At 39.6% G+C, this 14,232-nt stretch overlaps 1 protein-coding gene across 5 annotated transcripts in view; it reads right to left on the minus strand.

Moving 5' to 3' along the window:
* Window positions 1-14,232, minus strand: part of KANK4 (KN motif and ankyrin repeat domains 4) — a 56,654-nt gene that overhangs the window by 15,932 nt on the left and 26,490 nt on the right. For all 5 annotated transcript variants that reach the window (XM_072997723.2, XM_072997724.2, XM_020807755.3 and 2 more), the window contains exons 4-7: window positions 9,505-9,616; window positions 5,298-5,528; window positions 4,257-4,344; window positions 332-551 (exon numbers count right to left, since the gene is read on the minus strand). In XM_072997723.2, the coding sequence (XP_072853824.2) occupies window positions 332-551; window positions 4,257-4,344; window positions 5,298-5,528; window positions 9,505-9,616 (651 nt within the window). The remainder of the gene's footprint in view (window positions 1-331; window positions 552-4,256; window positions 4,345-5,297; window positions 5,529-9,504; window positions 9,617-14,232) is intronic.

Consider the following 14,232-nt stretch of genomic DNA (forward strand, 5'->3'; position numbering starts at 1 on the left):
CAGTTTGCCTCCAAAAGTTTCACCTTCTGAACATATGTGCAGCAGGATTTTGGTCAATGTTTGCAATGAATAAGAAATCAAGTGGAAAGTAATAGAAAGAGAAACAGATTCTTGATGGACCCCATATTTTATTGCAAGTAAGACTTTAAAAGTAGGAGAGCTGTATTGCAGAATGAAGGTACGCTACAGAATGATCAGTCAAAAGAAAGAGGTACACAAATCAAAAGAAAACAAATACTAAGCTTTACTGTAAGAATGGAGATAAAAAGGCTGAAAGCTCAACAAATGGAAATAAATATCACCCTTGAAAACCAATTATAGAAATTCTTACCTGTCTCTAAAAGAAGCTTCACAATCCGAAAATTGGAGTGAGAAACACTGTAGTGAAGTGCTGTATTGCCATTCCCATCAGCTAAATTCACAATTACATTCTGCAACTGGGGATGAATGGCCTTTACATCTTGAAGATAAGCTGCTACAATTTCAGGGCTAGAGGATTTCCTGCTTGAGATTCGAAACCACTCTTGGCAGATGGTGCTTAAAACATGTCTCTTAAAAAAAAAAAAAAAGACAAACGTTTGACTTACTCCAGTGATGTTCTTCCAAATGGATGAATACATTTTAATGCTCTGGACTTCTAATTCAATTCCCAGTATCTTTAATGGACTTTCCAGGGATTGAGGCCAATATCCAGTTGTGGTCCTAATTAGAGTTGAGGTTGAATCAACACAATTAACACCATTCTGCAGTTGATTCAATGAGTATACTCTGGCTGGGACTGCCAGCTGAGTTTAGGCCCAAAGAAATAGCAACTATTGATATAGGAAACAGATCCTATTTTAAAAAATGATTTTATTTTGTTTGTGCTGCAGGGGTGTTTTTTGTTCTGATTCAGCCTTTGTAGATGGAAAGGAGTAGAGAGGAACACAGCACCCAGTCAATTTCTCTAACTGGTCAGATTTTTGAAGCCTTACCCAGTTTCATGGACTCATCCACGAAAGCTCAAATTAAAATGTAATAGTTGGTCTTTAAGGTGCTACATGTTTTTGTGTTTTGTTTTGTTGCTTTGGATTTTGCCAGATATGCTTACCCAGTTAGAGAAGTCTTATAGTTGTCCAGGTTACTTTAATTACCAAATTTACAGTAGTGGCACTGGATGAAAGCACTCTAGGTTGGAAAGGCTTTCAGTTTGATTCCTGGGCATGAATGGGATCTTGCTGTCTTAGTGTTCTTCCAGACACAGCATTTGCCACACCTCCATTCATATTTTATTTTATTTTATTCTTGCTATTTGGTGCTATGGCTGTGCATATTTCATGGCATTTGTATCCAAACAAAACCACTTCCTTTCGCTTTAGGAAAAATGGCTCTCTTTGAGAGAGGTCAGTGAAATAAAAAGGCATGGAAAGTCATAAAAAGAGCACCGAACCAAGGCAGACACACCTTACACTATTTGCACAATAGGAAGATTACCGATAACATAAATGCAGAACTCCATATTTTTACTTGAACAAATGCCCCATCTGGAAAAACATTTATATTGCTTGGACTGATACCTTTTATACATTTCATTTGCACCTTTTGTTTCATTTTTATTGCTGCTTCTAAGAGTTATTCACATGTTTTGGAGCCTTTGGTCCGAAATACACTTACATGCTTTGCGAAATGACAGTAAAATGTGTAGTTTGTAAAGGTTGGAACCAGCTGGGATTAATATCTTCTGGCTGATTTCTAATTTGTATAACCATTTTGGGATTCTTTCCTTGAAAAAGGTCTTACAAATAATATAGACTCTTAGATGGGGGAAGTCTGAGTGCTCAGGTTTGTGCTTAAAAGGTGTTTATCCTTGGTGCAATCTATTTTATCTTACACTCTAAAGATCTTTTCATTCATATGGAAGACATTTCTTTTCCCATGAGAAGGATCCAGACAGCTCTTTGGATTGCTCCAATTTGTCCCCCCATCCTCCCGCCCTTTTTCACCCATCATTCCACAGGCTGCATCAACTCCCCCCCTTTATGTTAAATAAAATAAAGGATATAGCACAATAGTAATGCATCTACCTAGAACAGTACATATAATACAGTACTATCAATATATCTCACACATCTAGAATAGCCTTGCATCAATAGGAAAATATTTTTAAAAACATTTACAATGGTAGAATATATGAAAATAAAGTAGGGGAGTTTTACCATAATTTCTTTCAATGCCTTGACCCACCAAATATGTCACTTCAGATAACATCACACACAGGTCTATTTTGGTGCAAACTAACCATCTGCATGGACTACAGAACAGGCTAATTAAGAACACTCCAAACCATGCCAGAAAAACCCCAGAAGCCCTTAGGCCTGTGCCAAAAAGAAGTGAGACGGCTCTAAAAAATGGCAGGATGGATTGCTGTTATCAAAATTTGTCAATGATGCAAAGGATGATGCAAAAATGGAATTAAAGGAGAAATTGGAATTAATTTTTTATGATGCCAGCTTCAGAGTTTAAAAGTATTGAATATGTAATTGTTCCATTTGCAGGCCACTTTTGTCTTGAAAAAGGGGCTTTAAATATAACCTACATCTCTCAAATTACTGTATATATTTTGAATGAGAATTTTTAATGTCATTCAAATCCTTAGGAACACATTTTAATGGAAGCCATTCCTCCACGCCCTTATTATTTAAAATTGTAGTTAAATTATTAAACTGATATACATCATCCTATAACAGAATATTAGGAACTCCCAGACCTCCATCTCTACTATGACAAAATTATTAGTTTTAATAAAGCAAGATTACTTATTTTGATTAATAAATAGCTTTATATGAATTTTCTATGAGAATAAGATATGGTGTATAAATATTAGAAGTGAGTGAAACTAGAAATGTTGGCTTTAGACAAAACGACCAAAGTCCTTTCAGGGGTTTTGAATCACCTACAGCTGAGAAATAAAGATGGTGTCAGACATGATGGAACGTCATGAAGATGGAAGAAGTGGCTCTGTGGAGCTAATCTCTGTGGGAGCTGCAAGGCACGAGGGCTCTAGTAGTCTTCCCGACTGTTATATTCCATACAAAATCTATCTCAGGAAACTATCAGACCCCCTTATACAGTGGTGCCTCGACTTAAGAACTTAATTGGTTCCAGAACTTGGGTCGTAACTCAAAATGGTCAAAGCACCATTTCCCATAGGAATGCATTGAAATGCGATTAATCCATTTCAGCCGACAAAAACAAATCACCCCCCCCAAAAAAACCCACAACCATTGCAAGACCCATAGGAAACATGATTAATCCATTCCGGCTGAATGGGGGAGGAAGAAAATCAAACAAACCATGCAAGACCCATTGGAAATGCAAAAAAGAGCAAAGCATAAAGCAAACAAACCATCGGAAATGCAAAAAAAACAAAAAAAAACAAAGCAGAAAGCAAACAAACCATGCAAGTCCCATCGGAAATGGGAAAAAAGCAAAGCAAAAAGCAAACAAACCCCGCATGACCCATCGGAAATGGGGGAAAAAGACCCAAAAAGCAAACAAACCCCGCAAGACCCATCAGAAATGGAGGGAAAAACACCAAATAACAAACAAAACCTGCAAGACCATCATAGCATAGACACATAATCCCATCACCCAGCCCAAAACCACACTGCAAAACCCACCCAGAACAATAAAAAGCAGAAAGCAGCACCTTAGCTTACCAGGCAGTCCAAAGCCTCCTCCGATTGTACTCACTCTAACTGCTGGGGTGAAAGAACTACAAAGAAGCAGCCTCTTCATCCACCGATGGTTAGCAATTTGAATTCCCTGCCTTTTCCCCCTGCCTTTTTCTGTTCATAACTGGAAGCTCCGGCCGCAAGTCAAAGCAAAATTTTGTGGTCGTAAGTCGAAAGGGTTGTATGTCAGAATGTTTGTAAGTCGAGGCACCACTGTATCTTACAGCTCCCACAGAGATTAGCTGTGGCAGCTGTAAAACACAATGGGGGTCTGGTAAGACTTTGATTTTTTTCCTGGAACCCCAGAATTCTAGCCAGGAGAATTCCTGCAGATTTCTGGGGGCTGTAGTCCAAAAAAATGCAACTCTGATGCCTGTTAATTAATTCAGGTTTTAAAAAGCTATCTTCAATTTAACCACAACATCATCATGAGCAGTTAGTGGTACCTTCAACAATAATAGTTGATATTGGATTATTAATTTCGTAATATAAAATTAAAAAAAGAAACATGCGGTTAAAATGTAACTGAAAAAACACCAGTACCAGTAACTTGTCCTTTGTGGTCCTTATTTCTAGTAGGTGTTTGCTTAAGATTTGGCATCCTTTCAGGAAATCGGCTGAGGGCTGGAATCTGAAAAAGAAAACATCTTTGTTGGTCTACTGTAAGAAATACACAAGAACTGGAGATTGGGAACAGTGAGAATATGCCCCACTACTCTTCAAGAAGTTTTCTGTGAGGTAGGTAAGCTATGAAATTGAATCCTCTCCATGCAGAAAGATTGTTGCTAGAAGCTAATGGGTTGTGCAATTCCTTATAAGGAGTGTATTACAAAGGTTTTGCTCATAATCCAGCTCTCAAGTTAAGCACACCTGCAATATTTTCAAGGGTGATTTATTTCATGCTTAATTTAGGTCCTATTCCTCCATGCAAATGGTGCACTCTTAGTTTTGAGCAGGGATGGAAAATTCATTGGCCACATCTAGCAGAAGATGTTTCCTTTAGAGAAAGCCTCTTCCCACAGAATGACTGGTTTACTGTTAAGTTGCCAGGTAATAGCATTGCCTAAAAGGGTGCAAGCCTTTCAGAGGATGAATACACCATGTATAGCCTTCTCTTCTCTTCTCTTCTTGCTAATGTTGTCTGTCAGAATGCAGTGTTCACTACTATTTTGATGTATCGCTATACCAGAGGCCAGTCCAATTAATTCAAAAAGAGATACATATGATTGTATCCCATATTTTATAAATTAGAAATATATTAAAAATTCAGGGAGTTAAATCTATTTTCTTTAAATACATGTACCAGTGTAATGGTCTAAATAGAACTAATAATTATTATATCAGTTCTTGTTGATGCATTGCCATGCACAACCATAGTAACATTATACTGCCATATATTATTCAATATTATTTATTGGATTTATGAGTTAAAGCAGCCTACATGGCTCTCCTCGTCCTCACTTTATTCTTTATAATTCTTTCTTTCATCCTGTATGATTAGATCAAAGAACAGGATGTAACAGAAACCACTGTCAGTTCTCTCTACATGCTAATTCTACTTTTTTCATACAAAGTTTTAGTCACCTCTCTGTCTTGTGCTGTATGTTTGCTCTTGTGCTTCCCTCTAGTTCTTCCAGATGTGTATCTTCTTGCCTTGTACCCAGGGATGTTCCAGATGCAGTCTGTTCTCTTTCCTTCTCGTCGTCCCTCCATCTATGCTCTTCACTGCCACACCTTCGCTCAGTCTCACTATCTGAATCTTCATCTGAGGAGCTCTCTTCACAGCTTGAATCTTCACTGGATGTTGTTTCATAACTGAGTGAGGACATCAGGCATTTAACAATTCAATTTTGCCACTGTTTTTTCAACAACTAAGGAACTATAAAGAATACTAGTGGACCCCAAAGTGCCCAAATATACTGAAATTTGGAACAGAAGGCCTATGCAATCCACAGAATTTTCAGTTCCTCAAGAAGCAAGGAAGCTCATGGACAAAATGTGCAAGTAACCAGAAAGACCCTGGCCTCTTGCGACGAGGGCTTTAATAATATCTATGTCTCTCGGATGTTTGCTTGCTAACTATCACTGTTTGACTTGAGTTTGTTCATAGTGTTTTCCAGTCTCCTAAGTGATGGTTTCTGGGAGAAGCTGTGGTATAAGAGAAGAGCCCATGCTTTGCATTAAGATTTCCCAGGTGTAATTTCTGGCATCTCCAAGTTAGCTTGCGCAAGACCTCTACAGCAGAGAGTTGATTACAAGTCAGTAATGGCTATACTGTGCTAGATGGACCAAAGGTTTTAACTTTTTATAAGACAATTTGTTTCATTCCTAGAGATGGCATATAACAATTTCCAGAAAAGGGAACTCATGGAATACAGTGGCCACTCATCCTAAATGGAAAACTGTAGTCATTTCTACACTGGTATCTAAGTACAATCTGGCTGGATAGCTCAGTGAGTTGGGTATCTGCCTGTGGAATAAGAGGCTGGGAGATACATTCCACACTGTGCCTCCAGGGAGAAGTGGCCTTGGGCAAACTGCTTTCCCCCCAAAGAAGGGAAAGATAAATTACTTCTGAGTGTTCTCTAATTAGAAAACCCTGGAAAGGTTTGGCATGAATCAGAACTGACTTGATTGCATACAGTTATTATCACTAAACATAGATCACTAAAATATCACTTTAATGCTGATATTTATTTATTTATTTATTTATTTATTTATTTATTTATTTATTTATTTATTATTTATTTATTTATATCCCACCTATCTGGTCAATATGACCAGATAGGCAGTCAATATTGATATTGGTGACACATAAATAAAGTAATGCTGCTATCTCAACTTGTACAGTTGCATTTTTCTAATCTTTAAAACGCAACACTTATTTTGGTACCTCTGTTTCATTTAGAAAGTCAATTAAGCAAAGTATATTTGCATGTAAGCTTTCTTTTTCTGGGAAATATGAGCCATTAATTCAACAAACAGTCCACTAATTTGCTGCACCAATGACTCCCCAGTTCATTCAGTCTCAGCTAACTTCCAGAATGCTTGAAGTCCGGCCTCTACTTGGTCCAGTGCAGAGCTTGCAAAGTTACTTTTTGAACTATTTTTCAGAATCCCTGAGAACAATCTTGTCTCTGCTGGCTAGGGCATTCTAGAACTGGTGGTAAAAAAAAAACCCTTCCAAACTCTAATCTAATACTACTACAATAACTAGCAACAGTGTTGTGACCAGTTAAAGCAGCCACAGCTGCTCACAGGTCACTTGCATGGCTTTGTAGACTGGAGTGTTTGGATATCCTAGAATCCCAGTGAGTTGCTGAGAATGATCTTGCTGTCTTAACAATAGAGCCAAATGAGGATCTGTGGTCTTTTAAATTAATATCAGCCATTACATTTCTATGTATTCGCGAAGGCTTTCACGGCCGGGATCTAATGATTGTTGTGGGTTTTTCGGGCTTCTTGGCCGTGTTCTGAAGGTGGTTTTTTCCTAACGTTTCGCCAGTCTCTGTGGCCGGCATCTTCAGAGGACAGCAAACAACCATTACATTTCTCACTCATTTTATTCCCCACAGCTTTTCCCATCGAGATATTAAATTTCTTTACTAATATTCATGTATTTACAAAACAATTAAGAGTAGATGTACATACTGGTTATTAACACACTTTGATCCACTAGTATTTACGTATACCGTAAGTTCCTTCCATGGATTATCATCTCAAACTGCTTCTTGAAGCAAGCTGCACTTTTCAGTATAATTTTAATAGTAGACTCTTTTTGGAATTGTTTTTGCAGATGAAACACTAAAACAGTTCTAAGTGTGGCATAGATTTATGGGTCAGGACTTCTGACGTGGTCAAATTGACTTTGCAGATCACTATCATGTCCTTGAGAATACTTATTTAAGTTGTAATTTGCATTAACTGGTTTTAAAATTACTTAGAACAGGCTCTGAGGACAAATCCCCAATTTCGGTTACAAATGCCAACTTACAACTTTCACCCCTTATCTATTTTCCTTACTATTATTGTAAAGTAAAGCAAAACCAAATTATGTAGAGTGGCACTTTAAGGCCAAGAAATGTATTTCAACGTGAGCAATCATTGAAATTCACTTCTTACAATCCAAGTCTTCATACATATCTGAAAGTGGAGTCCAATAAATGCTCACTGGGAAATGCATTTTTTTTAGTCTTAAAGGTACCACAATATTTTTGTTTTTGCTTTTCATTTTTGCTGAAACAAGTTTAAATGGTTTCCTCTCTGAAAACAGTTGCTATAAATGAAGACAGAAGAAAAGGTTCATTGAGAAACAGAAATTGTGGCACTATATCCTATATGTAAAATTAAATTGAATGAGGTTGAGTAACATTTGCTTATGTCTAAAATACCACTGGAGAGTCATTTTCAAGAATTTCCTTTTTGCCATTTTTTGTAATTTTTACTATTAAAAAGTAATTCACAAGCAAAGTATTAGTAACAAGGAATATAATTAGCTAAATTGCAAAAAATGAACAGCAACCAAGGTACCCTTGAAGACCAAGGAGCAACCAGATTGTCTGGGGGAAAAAACTAACAATGCAAGCTTTGTGCTTGTGCATAGTAGATAAAACCAATTAGTTCCTGGAGACACCCTGCAGCTGGACAACCAAAGGGCATGGCCGTCAGGAGCTGAACACCAGGAAGAAATCCAAAGGTGGGTGAGCCATATCTGGAGGGTTGGGCTGGAGCTGGGATTGGATGGCAGAATCCAGGTTTAAAGGGGGAGGAGAAGGGGAGACCATCCCCTTTGGACTCAGAGTTGGAGGACTGGGATGAGGCCTCCAAGAAGCCCCTTCCATTCTTTGGTGCCCTCTACAAAGACTGACCATTGCTGCCACAGGACTCATGAACAGGAGAACTGGCAAAAGAGCAGCAGTTGTTGCCCCATCTGGGCTATCACCTTGATAGCACAGGTGCCCAACCAAGCCCCAACCCTGATGCAGAAGTGGCACTGGCAGAGGAAGGGGCACAACCACCAGCTGTGGCCAATCCTCCAGGAACAAGATAAGCTGCTGAGGTTTGGGGACCTCCATCAGCCCAGCATTACTGCCTTCCTTAAGAGGCGTTAGCTGGCTGGGATCAGGGTTGCAACCTCAAGCCCAGACCTGGACTGGAGGCTCTGCAGGCTCAGTGAGCACAATCAGGGCCAAACTGAGGACAGAGAGTAAAAAGGGCTAGTGGAGGCAACTACGCCCTCCTATTGCCTATCAGGATGGGAAATAGCAGGCGCCCAACTGAAAGTTGTACCCCATTCCTAACAAATATGAGTTCCAGCAGCAATGAGGATCTAGAGTCCATAGAGCCTATGGTAAAGCAAATCCACCCAGCCTTCTCCACCCTGGCTTTATGCGGCACCGGTCAGAAGGAGAAACTATGAAACTTGTTTGGTTTAAAGCAAAGACAGGTGAAGCATGATCTACTTAAATCCCTCTTGCTTTCCTCACTGGACACTAAGTGCTATGAGCTCCGTTAGAAGCTGGGGAATCACAAAGCTGGCTGTTACTCTAAACCTACAGCATAGAAATAATACTTATTCCAAACTAAAACTCCCACAAGACCACAGCCAGTCATTGCTAAACATAACCATGGCAGCAGTCGGTTTACAGCAGACTCTCTCCTTAAGGTTAGAATGGAGGAGGAATAAATGAGGCTATGTTTAATATGGCAAACCTTTCTTATCCATTTGGCATCAATGCAGTGGTAGCATTATACATGAAAAGGAAATCTCATCTCTCTAATTGATGCTTACCCACCATTTACCCCAACAAACTGAAGATTCTTTTTGGTGCCGTTACCTCCTGCATGGACACCCGTGTCTTTCTTTTTCATAATAGATTTAAGACTTGTGCTTGGAGAGATTTCTGATGGAAATATTAAAAACACAGAAACATGAAGAATGTTACAATCCTTTGTCCTACAGGAACATTATCATAATTGTATTAAAAGCCCAAAATGGCAAGCACAATAGTGTCACAATAGCATTTAAAGCTCCAATCCCACCTCCCTGTTTTTGGCACCAGAGAAGCACTGTCATGCTAGAAAAAAATACTTCTGGGTGGGCAAATGCTTCCCACCTTTGTCAGAAATGCTCTTCTATAAAGATGAGACAACCATATGAAAGCAGAGGATGTGATGCACACATACAGCCTCGTTATGTTGAGGTGTACACATAGGTTGTGGCAGCTGTGTCTTGCACCAGCTTTATCTAAGCACTTTTGAAAAGAACAACTACACCATTGTGGCAACATAAGAATGGGACCTAAGAATTCCTTACACCAGGAAATAAATCATACAAAATGATACAGGCCTAGCCTTACCAGTCAGTCTAAGTGAGGTAACATTCATCAGTGGAAAATGTAGAAGTAGCAACAGAAGCTGTCCCCTAACCATTCCTGCCTTCTTGACCTAGCAGTGACGATGTTTGGACTGACAGGCTTTTCATCCAGGCACCTTCTCTCAGTGGGCTAGAAAACCATCTGACTTAGCAGGAAGAGCCAGTTCAGATCACATGTTCCAGCAGACATGGCACACCTGCCAGGATTGCTCTGTCCACACAACACATGCTGGATTAGCCACTGTGTTGCAACATTTGTTTGAGAAAGCCATAAGTGGGCAATGGGCAAAATGATGAGCATTTGTGAATTGCTGGAAGACAGAGCTATGTAGGATGCATGGGCTACCACCTCCACACTAACTTATTACCTTTAGGTGCAGATGTTGCTCCACAGCATCAAGGATTTAAATGTGGAATAGCAAGAAAAGAGAGATGTTTGAGTGAAAAATGCTTTGGGCAGCCCCTGCCTTCGCTGGAGAATTTTTTAACCAGCATGAAAATCTGACTCTGGTGACACTCTGTAGCATTCTAGGCACACCATGTTGCCACTGCAAACACCACTAGAGCGAGATCCTAGTAATGTTGTCTTCTGCTGGTTAGACAGATGTGCTTACATATGATAATAGTTTGGGAGGTGCTGTATTTTCCAGATATTTCTATTATGATGCTCTGCATGAGCTATACGACATTCTCTCCCACAGCCTAATGAGGGTGAGAGACAGTGAAATGAGGACACCTACAGTTGTTGTGGTGTAGTCATTAGGTTTGGATCCAAATATGGGAAGGAAATGTTAAAATCTTCACACAGTCATTAAGAAAGAATATAAGAACATAGGAAGAGCCCTGCTGGATCAGGCCAAGGGCCAACCTAGTCCAGCTTCCTGTATCTCACAGTGCTTTGAAAAATGTCTGTCTCAGCCAACATAATACTGAGACTTAAACCAAAAGGAGTGGCCTACATTTGGGGGTGGGATGGGGGAACGAATAGGGTATAAACAAATAAGAGAAGTAAATTCATGGCAACACTTGAAAATAAAGAACTCATCAGGAACAGTTCAAAACTGGGAGTTGGGAACAAGTAAGGTGAGAGGAAAAGAAATCACAGTAGTACAGGGAAAGATCTTCTATGGTTTTCTGGCTACAGTATGTCCCTCACCTTGACTCCTTATATAAGTTTAATGAAAGAAATACATAACACTTATATAGAAAATTCAGCCAAATCATTATCATTTCTTACAATATTCACAATCATTGGTTTTGCTGGCTAAAAGAGTATACATTTTTGCTAGTTAAATTGACTTTAAAAGTACTCTTGGTACTTAAGAGTGTTTTTATTTTGAAATGTTTTCCTCAAATTTGAAATGTGTTTGAAATTTAAAAATATCAACTAATGTTTCACTTTATGAATCATTTTGCTCTAGTAATAGTAACTGAAAGTGCTGGTAAGACAGTAAGAACAACCCCCAAATCTATTCCTTCACATGTAGCATCCTGTCAAACAGGGAGAGCACTTTTTGTGCTACTTAGCCTTTAATCCACTACATCTAGGAATATAATATGCAGAAACTCTGGGCAACGCGTGTTTAGTTTTTCATCTCCATGAAACGTCTTTCCAAGCTACCCCCATTTTTTCTAGAATCACATTTAAAATGTAATGTGGAGTGCTCTTGTTCAGGACCTCTCTATTCCTTTCCTTTTGGGATGCTCCAGTTCTGCATTTCTTCCAGTGGCAAAGCTGTACCAGATGACCCAACCTTGAGTCTCCAGATGTTCTTGGACTACAACTCCCAGAAATCCTGGCCAGCCCATCTGGTAGTGAAGACTTCTAGGAGTTTTAGTCAAAGAATTATCGGGACCCAAGGTTGGGAACCACTGACCTAAAAGGCCATTTCCAATGTTCTTAACCCATGATCCTCCTTTTTGTCTCACCATCAGTTATGTGGCATTCTCTGGTCTTTGAGGATACTCATTCCTCTCCCTCTACGGATCTTCTCCATCCTCTACACAAATAAGTCTTCTCTTCCTGATGCTTCCTGTACCTTCCACAGATCAGCAAATCCCCAGATTTCTCCCAAGGCTGCTCTTGTTAATAGTGCAGTTTTGTCTACACAACATTGCTCACAGCCCAAGCATTAGAAATAGTAGGGATGGCGGTTTGTACTGCCAATGGAGCAAAGGAATGCAATAAAGGTATGTGGAGGATGAAATGAAAGAGTAGACTCTCTGGAGAACTAAACAGATGTGGGGGCGGGGATCTTACACTGTGCAAGTGAAGGGAGCAGGAGTCAACTGAAATGGCTAAAGCTTTTTTGGAATCACCTTTGTGATTCTTTCACTTTTTTACTTTCTTGGTCTTTGTTCTTCAAAAGCAAGACTTGCAGTCCTGATATTTGCCTGATCAGGTAACATCTGCCCCAGCCATCTGCTGTGATAGGTGGAGTGACACAACTGAAACACTGATCCACATCAGATAACTTATCAGAATTAATCAATGCCTATTTTGTGCAATATGGAATGCATGTTTCTGGTACTGGAGATTCAGGGGGAAATAAAGATAAGTTTATTTATAACTCCCAGACTCACTCTCCAGATGGACATCCAGTCTGAGTGACTGAACTGGTCTAGACTGAGGCACTGTCTGAGGAAATGAATTTTGATTAATGAATGCTCATGTTAAAATCAAATCTCTTAGGCTCTAAGGTGCCACAACCTTTTGTTCTTTGCTTTCTCTCTTTCACTCTCTCCGTGTTTTGCTTTGCTTTGTTTTTCTCCCTTTAATTCTGTCAACATGTTGGGATTTCATGGTTTCAGTAACAGGTATTAATCTCTTCCATGGGACACCTGATCAATCACATAGAAATATAGGATCTGTGCTGCATTAAATGTTTTCCAATTGCAGAGAAACATGTGCTGAGAATGTATGATCGCTATTCTGGCTTCATCACATTGAGAGTTTAGATCAATACCTCTTATTTTCCCATGATTCTATTAGGTAGATTTACTGTATTTTGTACTATTTTGGAATACTGTGCCGAGCAACTACTCCTGTGATGATTAGTCTTTAGAACAATACCACCCAGATATTCTCCAAGCTCTCTGGCTGCAGAGCCAGAGGTTGGAATTTGATTCCCCACCATGCTTCCTGGAAGAAGAGCCAGACTATGTGGCCTTGGGCAAGCTGCACAGTCCCAGGGTATCCCCTGCATAAGGGAATGGTAAACCACTTCTGCGTATTCTTTACCTGGAAAACCCTGAAATGTGTTGCCCTAAGTCAAAATTGACTTGACAGCATATTATTGTTGCTGCTGTTGTTACTATGGAAGGCAGAAATTTCCATAATATGAAGGAGTGAGGTTACTGGAATAGGAGATAGGCAATGAAAGTGACCTGTCACCAACTCCATACGCGGAAGCGTAAAGGAATTAAAGCTAACTCTTACTTCAGCAATGACAATAGGGCAATATTCTCCATTGGGCAACAGACTGGTATGGCTACATGGGTCCAGGATAGGTCACATGACACACGCAGCTATATCCTCCAAAAGAGGGGATTGGCCAGGGGACTCAGAAGGGGTAGCTGAAAGACTGCTGCTAATTCCACCTCCTCCCTATTTCCCACCTGTAGTCATGACCTCACCGTGCCTAATGGTAGGGATGGCCCTACACTTGAGCTGATGCTGATTAACTGTGGCAATGCCACAGCATTCACAATGTTGCCCACCACTGTAAATTCTACAAAAAGGCTCTTTCTTGATCCTGTTTCAGTCTCACCCTCATTAAGCCCAGTAAGCGGTAGAGAGATGAAAAGGAACAAGAATGATGCTGACAGAGCAATGCTATTATTTGCTGTAGTCGGGGAAGGCTAATGCTCAGAATCCCTGTGCATCTTAATAAGCACATCATCATTGCAGACTGTAGAATTGCTTGTCATCCAATTCCATTTATATCCAGTTTCTTGAGAGTGAAGGCAAGTGAAATGAATTGTGCTAACATGATGTTATGGATTTATAAGTGTTATTAGATACGATTTTACTATGAGAGATAACAAAGCACCTGACTTGTAATTCTTCATGTTTCTAATTGTTATGTTCAGCTTTGTTTTGTGGAACAAATACTTCCCAATGGCATGGAAATTCCACAAGCA

Source organism: Pogona vitticeps, chromosome 4 (assembly GCF_051106095.1).
Source record: "Pogona vitticeps strain Pit_001003342236 chromosome 4, PviZW2.1, whole genome shotgun sequence".
Classification (NCBI taxonomy): domain Eukaryota; kingdom Metazoa; phylum Chordata; class Lepidosauria; order Squamata; family Agamidae; genus Pogona; species Pogona vitticeps.